Source organism: Ranitomeya imitator, chromosome 1 (genome assembly GCF_032444005.1).
Source record: "Ranitomeya imitator isolate aRanImi1 chromosome 1, aRanImi1.pri, whole genome shotgun sequence".
Classification (NCBI taxonomy): domain Eukaryota; kingdom Metazoa; phylum Chordata; class Amphibia; order Anura; family Dendrobatidae; genus Ranitomeya; species Ranitomeya imitator.
In genome coordinates, this window is record NC_091282.1 from 732,964,592 (window position 1) to 732,986,844 (window position 22,253).

At 46.2% G+C, this 22,253-nt stretch overlaps 1 protein-coding gene across 1 annotated transcript; it reads right to left on the bottom strand.

The window, feature by feature from the left end:
* Positions 1–11,503: 11,503 nt before the first annotated feature.
* GPR135 (G protein-coupled receptor 135) lies at positions 11,504–18,130 on the bottom strand. The gene has a single exon (XM_069733413.1). The coding sequence runs from the start codon at positions 17,872–17,874 to the stop codon at positions 16,579–16,581; it is 1,296 nt and encodes a 431-aa protein (XP_069589514.1). The 5' UTR covers positions 17,875–18,130; the 3' UTR covers positions 11,504–16,578.
* Positions 18,131–22,253: the final 4,123 nt, after the last annotated feature.

Sequence of the window (22,253 nt, forward strand, 5' to 3'; positions counted from 1 at the left end):
GAGTATGCGGGCGACAGGCACTGACTGTGGGGAGTAAGGAGCGGCCATTTTCTTCCGGACTGTGCCCGTCGCTGATTGGTCGCGGCAGCCATGACAGGCAGCTGGCGAGACCAATCAGCGAATGAATAACCATGACAGAAAGACAGACAGAAGGACAGATGGAAGTGACCCTTAGACAATTATATAGTAGCTATGGCCTGACGAAGGCACCTAGTCGTTGCTGAAACGTGTAGCCTCTATAAAGTGCCTTTATCTAAGACCTGTCATCTTTTTCAGCAACACCCAGTGGTTCCTTATTTTTTCTTCTATACCTTACAGCACTTATTGCAGTTGCTGTGATTCACAACCAAGGAGGAGCAGCGGCTGGTCCACTTTTCACAAGTTTTCAGACAGGGTTGTGCCTGTTTATAAGCACATCTCGCCAAGGTGAGCAGTTCTGCTTACTCTGAAATGGCCCCCATACACATTAGATGAATGTCGGCTGAACCCACTAATATTGATAAGTTTGGAGAACAATCTAATGTGAATGGGGCGCTGGTTGACCGATGGTTGGGGAAGATGTCGATCGCACTTGTCTAATAACGGACTGCAGATCGCATTGTTCTCCCGACAAACATGTCAGCCGGCAGCTTTCTCATAGACACAGGAGTGCTTGATCGAACAAGTGATCCACTGTACGGGAGAGTCGGACGAACGCTTACTGACTGCCAGCCATCTTATGTGTATGGCCAACATTACTTATACTGTACACTGTGGAACGCCACTTTTTTATTTAGATTTAATCTGTGTGAGTAAGTATTCTCATCTCCGTAAGTGATGTCTTATGGCTGGAATATAATGGTTGCTTGGAGTCTTAGCATGAAGGAACTACACCCTTGCTGGAGATGCAGAACTGAAGCCGTTATTTTTTTCTTATTGTGGAGCGTTCACATGGAGATGCGATGTGGCGCGAGTGAAATCGCATATTTGTGATCACGAGATCGCCCAATCGGGCACCAACACCGGAAGAACCTAACAGCATGCACTGCACATGCCATAAGGACTCAGAAGTCAGCAGTCACATAGAGAGCCTGCAGACTTGTCAGAAGACGGGGAAATCCCTTTACCTTGTCAGACAGCACACTAATGCACTACTATTAATGTCATCTGATGATTATTTGATTGCTACATCAGTACATGACCAAAACCAATAGCAGTACAGGAATACAGCACCAGAACCATTAAGCGTAGTACATCAATGAAGTACAATATCCAAGCAGGAACTAGCATAAACATTTGTATTATGAACCTGCAACTGCCTTGTTGTTAATAGCCATGATCAGACTGTGGACCATGCAGGGACCACAGAACTGATGACACAAATCAACCTTTAAATCCAGGTACCTGCTAGGCTACATCTTTGAATTATTATTATTTATTGTTATAGCACCATTTATTCCATGACGCTTTACATGTAAGGAGGGGTATACATAATAAAAACAAGTACAATAATCTTAAACAATACAAGTCATAACTGGTACAGGAGGAGTGAGGACCCTGCCCGCGAGGGCTCACAATCTACAAGGGATGGGTGAGAATACAGTAGGCGAGGGTAGAGATGGTCATGCAGCAGTTTGGTCGATCAGTGGTTACTGCAGGTTGTAAGCTTGTCGGAAGAGGTGGGTCTTCAGGTTCTTTTTGAAGGTTTCGATGGTAGGCGAGAGTCTGATGTGTTGTGGTAGAGGGTTCCAGAGTAGGGGTGATGCGCGATAGAAATCTTGTATGCGATTGTGGGAAGAGGAGATAAGAGGGGAGTAGAGAAGGAGATCTTGTGAGGATCGGAGGTTGCGTGCAGGAAAGTACCGGGAGACGAGGTCACAGATGTATGGTGGAGACAGGCTGTGGATGGCTTTGTATGTCATGATTAGGGTTTTGTACTGGAGTCTCTGGGCGATGGGGAGCCAGTGAAGGGATTGACAGAGGGGAGAAGCTGGGAAATAGCGGGGGGACAGGTGGATCAGTCGGGCAGCAGAGTTTAGAATAGATTGGAGGGGTGCGAGAGTGAATGAAGTCATGTTCTTCATTTAGTTCAGACGCCTTGATGATGACCTTTCACATCCACCACTCATCACTGCAGACTTCTTCTAGAGCAAATTGCCCATAAAAAAGTGTTATATTGACCCCTAAATAGTTCTGCCATTTAATGACTGTATTTCCTGAACGGAATACTATCATGCCACACTGTACGCCTTGTGCATCAGGCGAAACTGTACTGCCTTCTGTACCATCATGTCATTCTGTAACTCCTTACGTACCATCATACCACACTGTACGCCTTACATACCGTTTTACCACCCTATACCCCCTTATGTACCGTCATACCGCACTGTACCTCTCACATACCGTCATACCATACTGTACCCCCTTATGTACCATCATGCCATACTATACCCCTTTATGTACCGTCTACGTGCTGTCATACCACCCTATACTCCCTTATGTATCATCATGCCACTCTGTACCCCCCACGTACAGTCTTACCACCCTATACCCCCTTATGTACCATCATAACACACTGTACTCCCTTGCGTATCTGGAGCGCCCACCAGGGCTGTGGGGATGCTCGGTACTGGGCCGGTTCTTAAAGGGATGTGGTCACTGCAGCAGTGACCCGGTCCGTGGCCCTGGACGTCCAATAAAAGTGATGATTAAAGGGAATAAAGTTTATGGGGAGATTGTTCATGACGCCACCCATGGTGTTCTGCAATGAGTGTCCGACACTGCTTAAGGGGACCGCTGGGGCTGATGGTGATGCAGCAGAGTTGTTACGGCTCTCCACGGGTAGAGCTGGGCCCCAGGGCAATTATGGTGTTAAAGTCAATGACGGTGAATGTTGTGATGCAGGGTAGGTGACACAGTTATAATTCAGAGGACACAGCATGGTGCAGTTTCCAGTTTAGTAACAGTTCTTATATGCAGTCCCCAGCCGAGTGCTGTGTCCTCCGGGTCTGTGCTCCAGCTAGCTCTCAGGTAATTCGGGGTACACTCTGCCAGAAGCCCCTTCTTATGTTCCTTTCCTGGCTGTCTCGCTGCACTGGCTCTCTCCTATCCTGCCCTGCGCCTTCAAACAGTGTCCCAAGCCAGCAGCCTCGGATCTTGTCGGGGGACATGCTCTAAGTCCCTTTGACCTTATCCAGCTGCCGTTTCAGCGAATGTGTTGGATGTGCCTGCAGCACATGCAGATACTGCAACCTCCGGTTAGCTAGCTGAGTCGTGTAGTTCACTAGTCTTGGGTGCTGGTTCCCCACTGCACCCTGATCCCTCCACCTGGCGATGGTCAGCGTGTATGCGGGCCCCATGGGTGGATTCCTCACTACCCATGCCCCTAGGACCCCTTCTTTCTCTTGAAGTCTTTTTTCCTTTCTGTAGCTTCACCTTTCTCTAGCTCCCTCTCTCTGGGAGCTCCTTTCTGCACGTCTCACTCCATCTACTTCCTCCCACTGACTCTGTAGCTCACCCTCCAGCTGTCACTACTCTTCTTGCCTGAGTGAGATCCCGCCCATTTCTCTAGAGTCTGCCCATGTTTCCAGGCTAAAGTGATATGATGTTGGATGCAAGCCGCCGCCTCACTGCCAGAGCCACTGCCTCACCCCTACCTTCTGTCTCTTCCCCACTATCCCATAGAATGTAAGTTCACAAGGACAGGGTCCTCTCCCCTCTGTACCAGTCTGTCACTGTAAACCTGTTTACTGTAAACAATATCTATAACCCTGTATGTAACCCCTTTCTCATGTACAGCACCATGGAATTAATGGTGCTATATAAATAAATAATAATAATGCAAGTGTGTGGGTCCTGGGTAGTGCCCCCTCCTTACCCGAGAGCGGAGTCCCACACCTCTGGATGAGGTGCAGTACCTCTGTGGCAACTGGACTATCAGGGCCGCCACATGTCATCATGCAATACTATACCCCCTTACGTACCGTCATACTTTCCAATACTCCCTTATGTACTGTCAAGCCATATTGTACCCCCTTATGTACCATTATACCCGTTACGTACAGTCATACCATACTGTAACTCCTTACGTACCAACATGCCATTCTGTACCCCCTTACGTAACATCATACCACCCTATAACCCCTTATTTACCAACATACCACACTGTAAGGCCTACATACCATACTGTACCCCTGTAAGGCATACATACCATCATACCACCCCCTTATGCAACATGATGCCATTCTGTAACCCCAACGTACCATCATATCACCCAATACCCCCTTATGTACCATTATGCTAGTGTACATGGACTAAGGCTATGTGCACACGTTCAGGAATTGCAGTAGAAAAAACGCTGAATAATATACATGTTTTTGCCTTGCCATTTTCAGGTGTTTCTGTTGCACTGCAAAAATGCTACATATTTTCTGTAGCAAATCCAGAAGGAAATAAATGCAACAAAAACACAACGTGTGAGAGGTCACATGTATGGAGGAGACAGGTTGTGGATGGCTTTGCATGTCATGATTAGGGTTTTGTACTGGAGTCTCTGGGCAATGGGGAGCCAGTGAAGGGATTGACAGAAGGGATAGGTCGGGGAATAGCGGGGGACAGGTGGATTAGTCGGGCGGCAGAGTTTATAATAGATTGGAGGGGCGAGAGTGTTCGAGGGGAGGCCACAGAGCAGGAGTTTGCTAGAGTTAAGGCGGGAGATGATGAGGGCATGGACTAGGGTTTTTACTAAATATTAATGTCACTTTTCTGGTGGGGTGCCCATACTTATGCACCTGTCAAATTTTGTTTGAATGCAGATTGCACATTTTCTGTTATTACAATAAATCTTATTTCAAGGCAGAAACATTACTGTGTCCAACAGTTATTAGATACCGTATATACTCGAGTATAAGCCGACCCCCCTAATTTTGCCACAAAAAACTGGGAAACCTTATTGACTCGAGTATAAGCCTAGGGTGGAAATGCAGCATTTACCGGTGAATTTCAAAAATAAAAATAGATCATTCTTGCCCCATAGCTGTGCCATATAGTGCTCTGCATGTTCATTATTGCCCCCTAGCTGTGCCATAGTGCTCTGCATGTTCATTATTGCCCCATAGCTGTGCCATATAGTGCTCTGCACCGTTCATATTGCCCCATAGCTGTGCCATATAGTGCTCTGCACCGTTCATATTGCCACCATAGCTCTGCCCCATATAGTGCTCTGCACCGTTCATATTGCCCCATAACTGTGCCATATAGTGCTCTGCGCCGTTCATGTTTCCCCATAGCTGTGCCCCATATAGTGCTCTGCACCATTCATATTTCCCCATAGCTGTGCCATATAGTGCTCTGCACCGTTCATATTGCCCCATAGCTGTGCCCCATATAGTGCTCTGCACCGTTCATATTGCCCCATCGCTCTGCCATATAGTGCTCTGCACCGTTCATATTGCCCCATAGCTCTGCCCCATATAGTGCTCTGCACCGTTCATATTTCCCCATAGATGCTCCACATATATCTGTGCCATGGCTGCTGAGCTGCAATAAAAAAAAAAAAAACACATACTCACCTCTCTTGCTTGCAGCTCCCAGCGTCCGGTCCCGGCGTCTCTCCGCTCTGACTGATCAGGCAGAGGGCGCTGCGCACACTATATGCGTCATCGCGCCCTCTGACCTGAACAGTCAGTGCGCAGAGGCGCCGGGAAGATGTAGCGGCGCCCGGCGGCTGGAACGGGGATAGGTAAATATGAGATACTTACCTGGTCCCGGCGTCCGGCTCCTTCCCCCGTACAGCTGTCTTCGGTGCCGCAGCTTCTTCCTCTATCAGCGGTCACCGGCAACGCTGATTAGAGAAATGAATACGCGGCTCCACCCCTATGGGAGGTAGAGCTGCTTATTCATTTCTCTAATGAGCGGTCCCACGTGACCGCTGAAGAGGGGAAGAGCTGCAGCACCGAAGACCGTGGGACGGCAGGGGGAGCGCCAGGATCGCTGGAAGCAGGTAAGTATGCCTCAGCGTCCTCTCCCCCTCACCCGCCGACCATGCCGCCCACCGTGACTCGAGTATAAGCCGAGAGGGGCACTTTCAGCCCAAAAATTTGGGCTGAAAATCTCGGCTTATACTCGAGTATATACGGTATATGAAACTGAAATAGCTGTTGCAAAAAAAACAATTTTTATAAAACATTAAGCTTAAGACTAATAGGGGTGCCCAAACTTTTTCATATAACTGTAGGTTCATTGGGGAGGGGTGTCGTGTGAGATGGGGGAAGATGATGAATTCTGTTTTGTCCATGTTAAGATTTACAAATCTAGTGAAGGATGAAATAGCGGAGAGACATTGTGGGATTCTGGTTGTTAGGGTGGTGACATCTGGTCCAGAGATGTAGATCTGTGTGTCATCAGGAAAAAGGCGATACTGAAAGCCGTGAGATTCTATGAGCTGTCCCAGGCCAAAGGTGTAAATGGAGAAGAGCAGGGGCCCAAGGATTGAACCTTGCGGGACTCCGACAGATAGGGGGCGAGGTGAGGAGGTGGTGTGTGAATGGGAGACGCTGAATGTTCGGTCAGTTAGGTATGACGAGATCCAGGATAGGGCCCAGTCTGTGATGCCAAGGGATGAGAGGGTCTGTAGTAATAGGGAATGGTCCACTGTGTCAAAGGCAGAGGACAGGTCCAGGAGGAAGACGACAATAGAGTAGTATCGCTTGCTCTTGGTGGTTAATAGGTCATTGGTGACCTTAGTTAGGGCAGTTTTAGTGGAGTGGTTTGACCGGAAGCCTCATTGTAAGCGGTCGAAGAGGGAGCAGGAAGAGAGATGGGAAGACAGTTCAAGATGGACGTGTTGTTCCAGTAGTTTTGAGGCATAGGGGAGAAGTGATATAGGGCGAAAGCTAGATACAGAAGATGGGTCAAGAGAGGGCTTTTTGAGGATAGGTGTGATTGAGGCATGTTTAAAGCTTTAGGGGAAAACACCAGTTGTTAGTGATAGGTTGAAGAGATGGGTTAGGGTTGGGATGAAGACTGTGTCAAGGTTTGGGATGAAACCAATATCAAAGTGAACATAACACAATGATCACAATAAAGTATAAAAATATAATTTTATTACAGAAAATATAACAAAAAAATAATACAAAAAAGAAAAAGAAAACAACCAGTAATACTACAGCATATAAAGACTCCTTGAAAAAGCCACTTAGGCGAAACGTACGTTGGAGTCGGAGTCCTAGAGGGTCACAGATCATCTTCACACTGGTACTAGTATTGCTTCAGAGATTTTATGCACTTTTTGTCTAGATTAGACTATTGATTATGAATGCATATGCACTTTATTGAGATGGATTGCTCATTTTTTCTGTCATCCATCTTTTGCACTTTGGAGGGTTATATATTATTTCTCTAGTATATATATTTTTCTAGTATTTGTTATTATTTATATGGATCTGGTCTCCTCATTCGGTATATCCTTTATATGCTGTAGTATTACTGGTTGTTTTCTTTTTCTTTTTTGTATTATTTTTTTGTTATATTTTCTGTAATAAAATTATATTTTTATACTTTATTGTGATCATTGTGTTATGTTCACTTTGATATTGGTTTTATATTTAATGGTGGACATTAATTCACTAGGGTGAATTTTGTTGTTTAATTAAGGTTTGGGATGAAGTGGGATGGGATCGAGTCAACTGCACAGGTGATGAGATGCGATTTTGAGAGTAGAGTGGAAAGTCGATCTGTAATGGTGGAGAAGTTGGTTTTGGAGGTGAAGGGCTGGGCAGTTGGAAGGGCTCTGGGTTGTCAACCAAAACTGTCTCTGATTATATCAATCTTCTGCTTGAAAAACGAGGCAAAGTCTTCAGCTGAGATAAGTGGGGAGGGAGGAGGTGCTGGGGGACGGAGGAGAGAATTGAAGGTGTTGAATAACTGTTTAGGGTTGTGAGACAGGGAGGATATGAGAGATGAGAAGTAGGTTTGTTTAGCCGTGGCTAGAGTGGTCTTGAAAGTAGTGAGGGACTGTTTGAATGCGATGAAGTGCTCGTTAGAGTGGGATCTTTTCCATCTCCGCTCAGCAGCCCTGGAAGCTCGCCTCAGTTCTTTGGTCAGGCTGGTGTGCCAGGGTTGTCTATTTATTTTGCGAGCTTTGGTATGTATGAGAGGGGCAACAGATTCCAAAGCTACAGCTATTGTGGTGTTCTATAGAGCGGCAGCGGCATCCGCATTGTGTAGGGAACTTATTTCTGTAAGAGGGAGAAGGGATTCAGAGTGTAGATCGAGGTGTTTAAGATTTCTGCGAGAGTCTGCAAGTTTGTGGGTTGGGGATTGCAGACAAGGGGTGGAGAGGGAAGAGAATGTGAGTAGGTTGTGGTCAGAAAGAGGAAGAGGTGAGTTAGAGAGTGGTTAGATAGGGAGCAGAGGCGGGTGAAGATGAGGTCCAGTGTGTGACCATCTTTGTGGGTGGCTGTAGAAGACCAGTGAGTGAGGCCGAAGGAGGAAATGAGAAATAGAAGCTTAGTGGCAGCTGAGAGGGACGTGTCAATGGGGATGTTGAAGTCACCTAAGATGATAGTGGGGATGTCAGCGGAGAGGAAATGAAGTAGCCAGGTGGTGAAGTGGTCAAAGAAGGTGGTAGCTGGCCCTGGGGGGGGATGGGGGAATGGCGGTAAATGACAGCCAGTTGGAGGGGTAGTAGATGCGCACAGAGTGCACCTCAAAGGAAGGGAGGGTAATAGAGGGTGGTAATTAGATTGGGGTGAAGGAGTAGTTATCTGACAGGAGAAAACCAACTCCTCCACCATGCTTGCTGCTGGGGCGGGGTGTGTGGGAAAGGTGGAAACAACCATACGAAAGTGCAGCAGGAGAGGCTGTGTCAGAAGAGGTGAGGCAGGTTTCGGTGATGGCGAGGAAGGAAAGTTTGGTAGTAACAAATAGATCATGAATGTAGGAGAGCTTGTTGCAGACAGAGCGAGCGTTCCACAGAGCTCCTGTTAGTGGGACCGGGGAAGTGGGAGCTGGGCGAATGGGTATAAGGTTAGAGAGGTTACGGAAATTTGTGATGGAGCGTGGATGGGAGGTAGAACTTACTGTGGGGATGTGGTGAGGAGGACCAGGACTTGGAGAGGTATCACCAGCAGTGAGGAGCAGAGAAAGTGTTAGCAGGTGGGAGCAGAGTTATAGTCTGTTGTTTGTGTTCCCTTTATTTTCTTGAGCAGTGTATATAACACCGTCCCTTATTACATAGCATAGTCTCTAGCTACAAATGGCATAATTCCTTGTTATACAGCTTCCTTTGTGGTTACATTCAGCACCATCCCATTATTACATAGTATCATCTCTTGTCATGCACAGCACCGTCCCTTGCATAGCATAATCTCGTTATTTTTGCAAAGACAATTGACTGCAGAAAGCAGACTAGCAACCTGCGCTCCAATCGTTCGACGAAATGGCTGTCATTTTAAAGGGAACCTGTCACCCCGTTTTTTCAGATTGAGCTATAAATACTGTTAAATAGGGCCTGCGCTGTGCGTTACTATAGTGTATGTAGTGTACCCTGATTCCCCATGTATGCTGAGAAATACATTACCAAAGTCGGCGTTTTCGCCTGTCAATCAGGCTGGTCTGGTCAGGTGGGCGTGTTCACAGCGCTCTTTTCTTCTCCAGCTTTCCGTTGGTGGCGTAGTGGTGTGCGCATGTCCAAGGTCCGAATTCCCTGCGCCCACGTGAAGACACAGCGCGCGATCTGCGCTGTAATCCCTTGCATCGGTGGGGGCGGCCATCTTCCTGGGGCCGCGCGTGCGCAGATGGAGTGCTCTGCTGCACGGGGCTTCAGGAAAATGGCCGCGGGATGCCGCGCGTGCGCATTAGAGATCGCGGCGGCCATTTTTCCAAAGCCGAGATGCAAACTCGGCTTTGGGAAAATGGCCGCCGCGATCTCTAATGCGCACGCGCGGCATCCCGCGGCCATTTTCCTGAAGCCCCGTGCAGCAGAGCACTCCATCTGCGCACGCGCGGCCCCAGGAAGATGGCCGCCCCCACCGATGCAAGGGATTACAGCGCAGATCGCGCGCTGTGTCTTCACGTGGGCGCAGGGAATTCGGACCTTGGACATGCGCACACCACTACGCCACCAACGGAAAGCTGGAGAAGAAAAGAGCGCTGTGAACACTCCCACCTGACGAGACCAGCCTGATTGACAGGCGAAAACGGCGACTTTGGTAATGTATTTCTCAGCATACATGGGGAATCAGGGTACACTACATACACTATAGTAACGCACAGCGCAGGCCCTATTTAACAGTACTTATAGCTCAATCTGAAAAAACGGGGTGACAGGTTCCCTTTAACAACTGGTTCCGATGAATCACTGAGATCTGTCCAAATTGCCCTCTGCTTATAATGCCTTAGCTAGAAATATCAAATCCACTGAGTGCATAATTAATTTACAGATTAGGCTGTTTCAACCTGAAAACAACATCTTCACTGTTTATGGTAGTAACCGTCAGCAGCTCTACAATAATTTTATACAAAGAAGCAAAAAAAGGAGTTTTTCTTACTTAATAAAATTTATTTTATAGCTATTACATGAATAATAGATAACTAGGAGGCCAAAAAATGTGAAAGATTACAAAAAAACATCGGTAAGAATGAAGAGCAGATATCATTGTAAGAAAGGTAGAATTAATTTCAGTTATTTAGAGTTTAGTTGTGACCTCCAATACATAAATGCAAAAATAGTATACGGTATATATCAAACATGCCCTTACCCATGATGAAATGCACTATTGTCACACTGGGTGAGGGAGAAGCTAGGTGCACAACAACGGGAAGAGGGTGGGGGAGCCCAAGAAACTAGTCGACTTCTAGCACTTCCAACAGAGGTAAATAGAGCTGACACCAACACCTTGCTGAAGGGACTCAGGGTATTTAAAAATCCAGCAAGGGTGTGTCATTAAGCAGTAGAAGGTGAAGGTCGCTGCTAGGTCCTAAAGGGACAAGGATATCACTCCATAACAGCGATGAAAATCAAGAAGGTGCTTGCAAAGCCAAGTACAAAGACCTTCTACAACCGGATCCAAAATCCGGTTGTCACAGGTGCGACTGTCTGTCGCACCTGTGACAACTATGCAGCGTTACTCAATGCACGTTTCACATGTTTGATCTCACTTCCTCAAGAGGAGCAGTCAATGTTAATTTTACCTAGTTTACAATGATATATGCACTGCAGTATTACCAATGTTCAGTTTTTTATCATTTTTCACATTTTTTTGCCTACTACCTTTTATACATGTAATAATTAATCACATTTTTTATAACAAAGAAAAGCTCTTTGATGTAAAGGAATTGTAGATTTTTTTTTCTACTTTTTTTCCCCTGTAGGCGCAATAGCATTTAATGTCCAAAGGCTGGGCTACCATTATGGTATTGGGCAAAGGGACTTGGCAGTAAGACAGTCAAAAGACAAAAATGGCGCAAATTTCTAGTAGTTAAAAAAATATATATAATCTTAGAACATGATGGTTAGACATGATGCGGCATAAGACTTTTATTAGCTCTGCTTACAAAATAATATACATCCACTTCTCACAAACAGTTAAAAAGTTCAATAAAAGTTTTTCCTTAAATACTGTACAAAAAAAAAAATACCGGCATCTTATCATAGGAACGTAAAATCTCTTCCCCAATGCAAAAATGAAGCCCGATAATGAATTTTAAGGCGTTTCAGATCCTCATCAGTGGTGATTTTCTAAGATATGAATATAAACACATCATTTGTGCTTTATAATTGCCCCTAATGCTTGTAGGACTATAAACATAAATGGTCACAACAACGAAGAAACACATGAAATAAAATGAATTTCCGGAAACAATTTTTTTCCTTTTCTTTTATAGACCTTCAAACTTAACCTTAAAGCGACCCTGCGTCCGGGCACTGAAAACCCTATCCGGTTCTCATGTATAGTCGCCCTAGCTGGTGCTCCATTTACCCATAACTGCCCCCTCCACTGAGATCAATGTTCTGGTCCTCCTACATAAAAGATGGCCAAGAATAAACCACACATCCACAGCCAAAGGATCGGTGCTGGTGCAGTGGAGGAGGCAGCGGTGGGCAAACACTCTTCACTAGATAGAGGGATGATACAAAAAAATTATGTAGATACTTTTCCGGGCCATTTAGAGGGTCACTTTAAGCATCAACCATCAGAAAGAGCTTCCTGGTTTCTATGTCAATTGCAGGAAACACAACAGATCGGCATTATAGGAGATGGATGCATCTTAAAAACCAAAAATGTTTTATTCCAAAATTACAAGTTATCCCTCAAGATTTTAAAGCAGGGCACATGTGTGACTAGCCACTATGATCAACTTTTCCGGCCTTGCACCCATGGATGAACGTAGACAAGTCTGGCGACCGGTTGAGCCCACAATGACAATTTCTATCAATCAAGTGACAACTTATGTAGATCGGAATACCCCTTTAATACTGACTGCATACATTGAGATTATGGGAACAGCACAGCGAAATAAATCTACAGTTCCACCAGTGAATCACAGAACTTTAAAGGGAGTTTTCCAGTTGTTTCAAAAACTTAAAATCAGCAATAAAAGAAACATTCTACAAGTTTCCAAAATATTGTGTTTGCGATCATCGATTAAGGACACTGATTACATACAGGGAATGAAATACTGTCCACACCCCAAATGTATCTAGAAAATCTCTCTTCTGGTCGTTTGTTACACTGTAAATTTAGATTGGGTACAACTGTGTCTCAGCTGAGAGCAGGATCGGGGGTGCAGATTCCAAGCTCAATGTATAATCGGTCTCATTCTATGACAGCAAATTAATATCTTGAAAATAGTGAGGAATTTTAACACCTCCAATGGAGGAGATTTTCTAAGGCGGAAATTTCAGAGAAATCCTAAACTTAATAGCACTAAATTTATTAGAAAGGCGCATGTCTATTAAATTGGGTACAACTGAAGGGGAATCTGTCAGTAGGAAAAGCTGCAAATGAGAATGTAGGCCATAAAAAGTTGAATAAAATGATGCCTTAATATCTGCGATCTGAGGTCTAATGCCAGAGAAATTCACACTTTTCTTAATATGTAAATGAGCCATTAAGATCTAGGGGCCGGACATAGATCTCCAGGAGAATCTGCCTCCAGAGATTATTGTAAATGAATGGAGACATTACCAGTGTGAGACATGTAGATCAGGAGAGCAGACTGTCAGTTATTACATGTGTCTCAATGGTAAGGCCCATTATGGAAAACCCCCCTGGAAGAAGCTGCACGCGAAACGCGCATCGGGGACCCACACTACCAGACTAGGTCGTATACCCTTTTCATACTCTTACTAATGTGAACTGATCTCCTACTTTCACTTGTGATGACCTTTAATAATGTTATATTAAGAGCTGCTTTTGCCCTATGAATTTGTTTTGACTGCGATTAATGTGCAATATATATGTTGTGGTAGCCCCTGTATGAGCACCATGCACTGTGCAGTTTATTTGATCATTGTACTGTATAAGGCAATTATCATAGGCATGGGGATGCACTGTATTTCTCCCCACACTATTAGGTCTACACATGTAACTTACATATATAGTATTTGAGAGGTTATTTATGGAGACATTGATCTAATATTTTGGGGTATACAACCTGTTCTGGTGGTAGTTCTTTTGCATTTGTATCTTCATTTTTTTAAAAAAAAGAAACCTTTTGATATTATTTGGTTAATCTTTAATAAAGTTGTTTGAAATTTTATTCTAGGCATATGCTTCCTTTTTTGTGTTTGGATTCAATGTCCGTAGGAAAAGCTGCAAATGAGAATGTAGGCCATAAAAAGTTGAATAAAATGATGCCTTAATATCTGCGATCTGAGGTCTAATGCCAGAGAAATTCACACTTTTCTTAATATGTAAATGAGCCGTTAAGATCTAGGGGCCGGACATAGATCTCCAGGAGAATCTGCCTCCAGAGATTATTGTAAATGAATGGAGACATTACCAGTGTGACATGTAGATCAGGAGAGCAGACTGTCAGTTATTACATGTCTCACAATGGTAAGGCCCATTATTATTTACAATAAGCTCTGGAGGCCAATTCTCATGCAGTTTTATGTCCGGCCTATAGATCTTAACAGCTCATTTACATATTAAGAAAAACATAGATTTCTACTGTAACAAAACATCAGATCACAGATATAAAGGTATCAATTTATTCAGCTATGACCTGCGTGCCCATAGGAGGGTTAGCCCTACTGACAGATTTCCTATAAGTAATACAAAAAATGCGCTGACCCCAACGCTCAACTTCCCCCTTACTCCCTATTTTGAGAACGTATCGAGAACTGAAAAGTCATACATTTTTGTGCAACCTTTTTATGGCAGATAACTGGCGTAACGCAACACTAAATCAGAAAGATGTAACAATATTTATTACACAGACAACCTCTTTACAAAACAATCTTGTCTTTAGCACAAAATAAAAGTGCGTTGAAAACAATCTCAGAAGATATATGGATTTAAAGAGGCTTTATGGCTGATCAGTTTAAGTCTAACCTCCCAAGAACCCCCCATGATTGGCTAAAGCAAGGTGCTGGGGAACCTTATGGATGACAATGGACTGTGCTGGGGAACCTTATGGATGACAATGGACTGGTGCCTCCTCCTAATGATGGCCGTGCTCAGTCCTCGTCAGTAAATGGCACAGTCACCTGTAAGGAGGAGGCGCAATAAGGAGCTCCCTCAGATGGACCTTAAACAATGGATACAATCAATGTACTGAAAATCTTGGGTTTGGTTCCTCCTTAAACAGCACAAATCCTTTAACTCGTGATCAATGGAGGAAATCTCAAGTACATGAAAAAGACAAGAAAGAGACGTCATCTACCGTCATCAGATCAGATGCACAACCTCCATCCAGTCATCATGGAGCATAACCCAAGGGGAGCCATACTCTCGCTAATCATCGCGTCACAGTGTTAATAATATGGCTGTATAACGTGAGGGCTTGTATGTTGCCATAGCTGGCCATAGACATTAGACTATACAACCTTTTCAGTTCATCATTAAAGATCACTGCTTGCTGTCAATCTATGGAAACATTCCTTACATGTGGAAATGGAGACTCCAGATCATGTAAAGCAGACACACTGCAGGGCTGTTACAAGAGAAGGCTCAGATACAAAGTATTAAGCCTTTGCTCCAGACCTAGGCTATAATGTTTCCATTCAATAATACAAAGCAGAGATCTTGTGAAAAAAAAAATGAAGCAATATTTTTTACTTTTTTTGCAACGCATGCAGTGAAATCAGCAGCAATACCCAGAGGTCACATGGAAATGACAGCACATGGCCGCAGCCTTACACAGCGCGCTCACATTCCAGCCGGACACATGGATGAAAAGGTTTCTATTCACTGACAGCAAGCAAAACATTTCAATGGTGAATTGAAACACAAAGTATATTCTGATGCTTTTTTTTATTATCTAGAGCACAATTATAACCTAAAGTTTTCCAAATAAATGGCCAATTGTGCTTCTGTCGCTGAGGGGTCTTGTCAGGATGGGCAGGGGAAGCAGGACCGTCACACATCTGATCTAATGTCTATGGCCAGCTTCAGAGCAAGGAAAGACTTTTACATCTCCCTTTGGCACTTGATGGAAGCGATAAGACCGATGACCAAGAATACAAGAGCCAGGACCCAAACGTGGTCTTCTAATTACATACAATGAAGATCATTTCTGAGAGCCTAGTCACAGGAGCACTCCCCAAAAAACTCACCCATTGTAATAGACCACCCAGGATAGCCCCCTTTATGTATATTTTAGATGGACTCGGTGAACAGGAGTAGCCTGGAAGTTACTACAGAGGCATCTACATTTGGGGAAAGCCCTACATTTGGCCCCAAGTGGCCCAGCAGGTCACTTATTTAACATACAGGAGTGACTTAGAAGAAGCGAAAAAATTTGGCAAAAACTAGAAAGCCATTGGTCACTATGGAGGACGACTCCATGTGCCCCAGGTTGTGTCTGTGTCAGAGAAACCACCAAAGCAAGAGGGTGAAGGCTAAACCTCTTCTCCAAGGTCCTCCTCCCATGTGGTACCTTGCTTGCTAAAGTTATCCAAAATAACACTTTATGGCCTCCTATATGTGACGACCTTACATATTTTGGGATGGGTGAAGGCACGAGAGCAGATCCCATCACCTTACCTCCCAAACATTACAATGGGCTATGGCCTTGTATGCACTGCCCCTCTTTCCAAGGAATGGGCTAACACTTTGTTATTGGGACCTCACAATGAGACATCCATGACACATCCCTTTAAGTAATACAAGTTAGCCATAGTTGGGATCATAGTTCGGTACATTGGTCCTGCGGACTATCAGCTTCCCGGTCACTAATTTTCAACTGGGTCACAAAGAGAACTCCATATAAAATAAATACACCCCCCGAGTCTCACACCGGCCAGTACCACCGGATCTGGCAAGTGACCTTTTGGCAATTCAGGTTCTAGAGTTTGTTCCAATACTGGTTCATATCACAGCCTGTAAATAGAGTTCATTTGCCAGCTTGTAGGCAACCCCAGCCGGGCCATCATAGGCTGGTATCGGCGGTCTCCGTTTTTACGCCGGCTGGTTCAGACATGGTATCTGGTTGTCCATCTCGACAGAACAGCACGGTTGGGTTCTTACAGGCCCACATAGCCACATCCCCGCCATTAGCCGGGCTGGAGGAAGAGACCCTACTGCCCTGTCCATGCCGGTTGCCGTATCGATCCCGGATAGGGTCAGCCCGTCCTCTGACCTCTCTGTTCTGACCCTGCGTACACAGATAGGCTGCAATGTTCCTAGTCCTGTAACCCTCTTCCCGATTCCGACCAAGCAGAATGGATATATTGGGGTTGCGGATGGCATAAATCAGCGGGTTGATGGCCCCATTGGCCCACGCCATCCATATGGCCACAGTGTCCATAATCGGTGTAAAAGGGTAGTCCCCTGCGGCTGCCACCAGCCCCATAACACAATAGGGCCCCCAGCAGCAGATGATGAAGACGATCATGATTAGCACCGTGGTGGCCGTTCTCATTTCGCTGTAGAAGCGCAGCAGGTGGGCGTAGGTGGTCACCGGGCGGACCCGGATCTCCGACAACCTCACGGCCTTACAGATGTTATAGTGGCAGAAGCACATGAGGCCGAAGGGCAGGAGGTAGCAGAGGACAATCAGGGAGATGCTGTAGGCCGCCCCCAAGCGGGAGCCCGCCGAGTGGAACACGTACATGCAGTGGTAGTAGCCCTTCTTGTGGACCACCCACTGCTCCTTGGCCAACAGGTACCACGGGAAGGAGAAGCCCAAGGCCGTGAGCCAGGCGCCCCCCAGCAGCTGCACGGCCCGGGTCCGCCCGATCTTCTCCTGCGGCTGCCGCACGATGGCGTAGTAGCGGTCCAGGGAGATGAGGGTCATGGTCAGGGTGGACACGATCCCGAAGCAAGAGTTGAAGAAGCCGTTGGCGAAGCAGAAGCGGTCCCCGAAGAGCCAGGCGCCCCCGCGGGAGAAGAGCAGCACGAAGGAGAAGGGCAGGCAGAGCAGCGCCGTCAGGAAGTCGGACAGCGACAGCGACAGGATGAAGGCGTTCGTCACCGTGCGGAGCTGCCGGTGCTTGCTGATCACCAGGATCACGGCGCAGTTCCCCAGGCAGGAGAGCAGGAAGATGGCGAGCAGCAGCAGAGCCTGGCAAGCCACGGCCGCCCCGTGCAGCAGCGGGCTCCCCCCGGCCTCCGAGCTGCTGCGATTAGTGCCGGGAGCTGCCGTCCCGACTGCGCCGTCTCTTCCTCCGGCCCCCGGGCCGCCCGCAGCGCTCAGGTTGCTCAGCAGAGCCAGGGGGGGCTCCATGGGGCGCTGCTCGGCCGGGCGGAGGCATCCCTCAAGCTCCGGGGCTGAGGCCGCTGCTCCCGGGGATGCGATCAGCCGGAGATCTCGCCCGGGTCCAGCTTCTAGAGCGCTGGTGACGTCACCAACGTTACCAAGGAAACAGAATCTCAGCTTTGGTTCTTTTACGCACAGAGAATGGATGGAGGGGCGTTAACCCTGCAGCTGCCGGCGGGCAAGAAGAACACGTGCTGCTGTGCTCAGATGAGAAGGGGTCAGGAGAGGCAAAAGGGCGTGTGGTCCTCCAATGGGCACGTGCCCTGACAAAGGTCAAGCAGCAGAAGACCCCATTACCTCCTGCCAGGGATCACTGCCTTCACTATACACCATTTACTATTCTTACGTTTTCCTTTTTTCCTCCCAAGTTTTCGGTCATCGCTCCTCTATAGAGCTTTTCGCAGGACGAGTTGGAGTTGTGACTGTGCTTTACCACGTAATGTACTAGCAAAAAGCAGGAAAATGGCGATAAGAAGCGATTCCACCATTGTTTTTGGGAGGTTTTATTTTTACGGCATCCACTGCACAGTAACAACGTACAATTACGACAATACCAAGCTTGTATTTCTGTGCTTGGAAGTCCGCAAGAATAGAAATCAGCTGTAGCCGCCCCATCACTTTCAGGAAGGTCTTTTCTTCATACGATGGACGGATGATACCCTCAGTTGGGAAACATTTTTTTTTTAATTTGTAAAAAAAGAAAAAAAAAGTTTGTCACTATTTTCTGAGACCTGTAACTTTAAAAAAATTTTCTGCTTGTTTGTTTTTATTGCTGAGCTGACTTTTCTTTGTACCATTTTGGGTTACATACGGTGTTTTGATTGTTTTTTTGGGGGGGGTGGAGACGACAACCAAAAAAATGTCAATTGTGGTGTTTGTACTTTATTTGCTTTATGGCGGGGCTGGGGACCCTCGGGCCATTTAAAGCCCTCTGTTACCTTTTCTCAAGCCCCCGGGCTGCTCCTCAGGACCGCAGTGCTTGGGGCGGCCGCTGACACTTTAATTTCTTCCTGCTCTGTGAGCGCGTACTGACAGTATTCACTTCTAAATGCTGAAATATGTGCCATGAAAGATTACATCCTGATGCTAGTGTTCTTTGTGGCCGGAGTCAGCCCGCGATTTGTACGGCCCCCGAAGGATGGTATAAATATCCAAATGGCCCTTGGCAGAAAAAAGGTTCCCCTCCCCTGCTTTATGGCAACTTAAATCATTTTATATTTTGATAAATTGGACTTTTTTGGACACGGCCATATGGAATATGTTGACGTCACAGGGGGAGGGAGACTGATGGATGCCCAAGAATGATTGCGTAACTTCAATGCCAATATCGGAGATTGACAGATGTACTTAAGGGGTTAAACAGCAGTGATCGGAGCTAGCTGTGGTTGCTGCTGTTAGAGGCAGATGCTGACTGTGGAACACAGCCAGCTCCTGCTTGTGCTACCATTATGTCTCCTTCAGGAATTATTATTATTTATTTGTATAGCACCATTGATTCCATGGTGCTGTACATGAGAAGGGGTTACATACAAATACAGATATCACATACAGTAAACAAACTAACAATTACAGACTGATACAGAGGGGCGAGGACCCTGCCCTTGCGGGCTTACATTCTACAGGATGGTGGGGAAGGAGACAGTAGGATGAGGGTTGCAGGAGCTCCGGTGTTGGTGAGGCGGTAGCTCCGGTGTTGGTGAGGCGGTAGCTTCGATAGTGATGAGGCAGCAGCGGTGTCAGTGCAGGCTGTAGGCTTTCCTGAAGAGATGAGTTTTCAGGTTCCGTCTGAAGGATCCGAATGTGGTTGATAGTCGGACGTGTTGGGGCAGAGAGTTCCAGAGGATGGGGGATATTCGGGAGAAGTCTTGGAGGCGGTTGGATGAGGAGCGAATAAGTGTGGAGGAGAGAAGGAGGTCTTGGGAGGACCGGAGATCACGTGAGGGAAGATATCGGGAGATTAGGTCAGAGATATATGGAGGAGACAGGTTGTGGATGGCTTTGTAGGTCAGTATTAGCAATTTGAACTGGATACGCTGAGGGAATGGGAGCCAGTGAAGAGATTTGCAGAGGGGAAGCGGAGGAGTAGCGAGGAGAGAGATGGTTTAGTCGGGCAGCAGAGTTAAGGATGGACTGGAGAGGAATGTGTTTATTTTAATAATGGCGTCCATCACCTGTAGGCCAACAGTGGTTTAACTAGAGCGAGCCGGGCCGCAAGACTCAATTTTGAATTAGGCGCTTCTACATCTGTCAGAGGCCACAGGCTGAAAAGGCTACCTCCGACAGATGTGGCACAAGCCACTCCATCAGGCAGATTCCAGAGGAACCCGACCCCCTTTAACCACTGTACAGTGATCTGGACTTCCAACGGGGAGGGGGTTTGGGTGTTCGGCGGCGGCGGATAGTGGATTACTGCAACAGAAGGGCTGCCATCAGCAAACCAGAGGCATCCTTGTGTTGTCTGGTGCTGCCCATCGGGAGGCGAGTGGCACTGATTACGTTATGCCACCACATTTTTGCCGAAACATCTGAATGATTGGCAGTTATCATGTGATTGTCTTATTCATCACTTATACCTGCTAATGAAGTACATGTCCCAGCAAGTAAGTTGAGACGTGACGTTATCGGCGCCGCCCACCTGTGAATAGTGCTAGACAACAGTTTTCAGCGCCAGCAGATTAGTGTAAGGACTTTATATATCATTTTTAAGGGTCAGTAGAAAACTCTTCTTTCCCACTGGTTTCAGCAATTGGAGGGGTCTCTGGATCCGGACCTCCACAAATCAGCAATGGTGAATAGAGGCTACAATATGTAAAAATAAACATTAAGCCAGAAGAATGTCAGCGTTATCATCAGAAGTAGTCACAGGCACACACATATACCCAACATATGTGAGGTTTTACATGTTCCCTGAGCTCAGAAAAATGTCCTTAGTGGAAGAGTTCAGTTTCCAATCTACAGATTTGCCTTCACTGGGTAATAAAATCGCATCCACTATCTACTGATCCAATGTCCAGAACAATTGCAGAACATCCATGTTCTCTCCGTATTTTCCACAGATACACTATGTACACCGCAGTCTATGGGGGTGTTCACATGGCTATATTTTTTCATAGACTGTCTGTTTTTTCCAGTATCACAGATGAAAAATGACAATACAAGTTTATGGGCCCATGAAAAACACGTATAGAACACTGATAACATCCGTGTGCCATCCATATCTAACATTGCAAAGGATAGGAGAAGCCTGGTAATTCATCCATAAATGAAAACCGTGGATGTTAAAAATGGATGATGCATGAAACACACTGATCCGGAACACGACACCAGTACAGTTTCTTTGATACACAAAAAACGGACGTGTGAATAAGGCTCCAGTCCATAAAGTCACATGACTGCTCACTATGTGCAACTCTCCCGCCTAGTGGTTCAAATAGCATTAATATTTAAAGGGGCTCTCTGTGGGGGTCCAACTGCTGGGACTTGCACTGATCGACAGAACAAGAAACTTTTAGAATGGCGCTGCAGTGCACGTGCTTCGCCGCCACTCCATTCACTCCTTATACTGCAGTTTTATTCTGGCAGCCCCATACAGAATGAATGGCGTGGCAAATGAACATGGACACTGCCACTTAATTCTCATAGGTTCCCCATTCTGCTGCTGACCCCAGCAGTTGGACCCCTAGTGCTTGTTGCCTGTCCTTAGCAGTGGTTTCCTAGCAGCTATTTTACCATGAAGGCCTGCTGCACAAAGTCTCCTCTTAACAGTTGTTGTAGAGATGTGTCTGCTGCTAGAACTCTGTGTGGCATTGACCTGGTCTCTAATCTGAGCTGCTATTAACCTGCAATTTCTGAGGCTGGTGGCTCGGATAAACTTATCCTCAGAAGCAGAGGTGACTTTTGGTCTTCCTTTCCTGGGGCGGTCCTCATGTGAGCCAGATTCTTTGTAGCGCTTGATGGTTTCTGCAACTGCACATGGGGACACTTTCAAAGTTTTCCCAATTTTTCGGACCGACTGACCATTTCTTAAAGTAATGATGGCCACTCGTTTTTCTTTTCTTGCTTTTTTCTTGCCATAATACAAATTCTAACAGTCTATTCAGTAGGACTATCAGCTGTGTATCCACCAGACTTCTGCACAACAGAACTGATGGTCCCAACCCCATTTATAAGGCAAGAAATCCCACTTATTAAACCTGACAGGGCACACCTGTGAAGTGAAAACCATTCCCGGTGACTACCTCTTGAAGCTCATCAAGAGAATGCCAAGAGTGTGCAAACCAGTCATCAAAGCAAAAGGTGGCTACTTTGAAGAACCTAGAATATAAGACATAATTTCAGTTGTTTCA

Coding starts and splice junctions, on each gene's coding strand:
- GPR135 (XM_069733413.1), bottom strand. CDS start 17,874: ATGGAGCCCCCCCTGGCTCTGCTGAGCAACCTGAGCGCTGCGGGCGGC.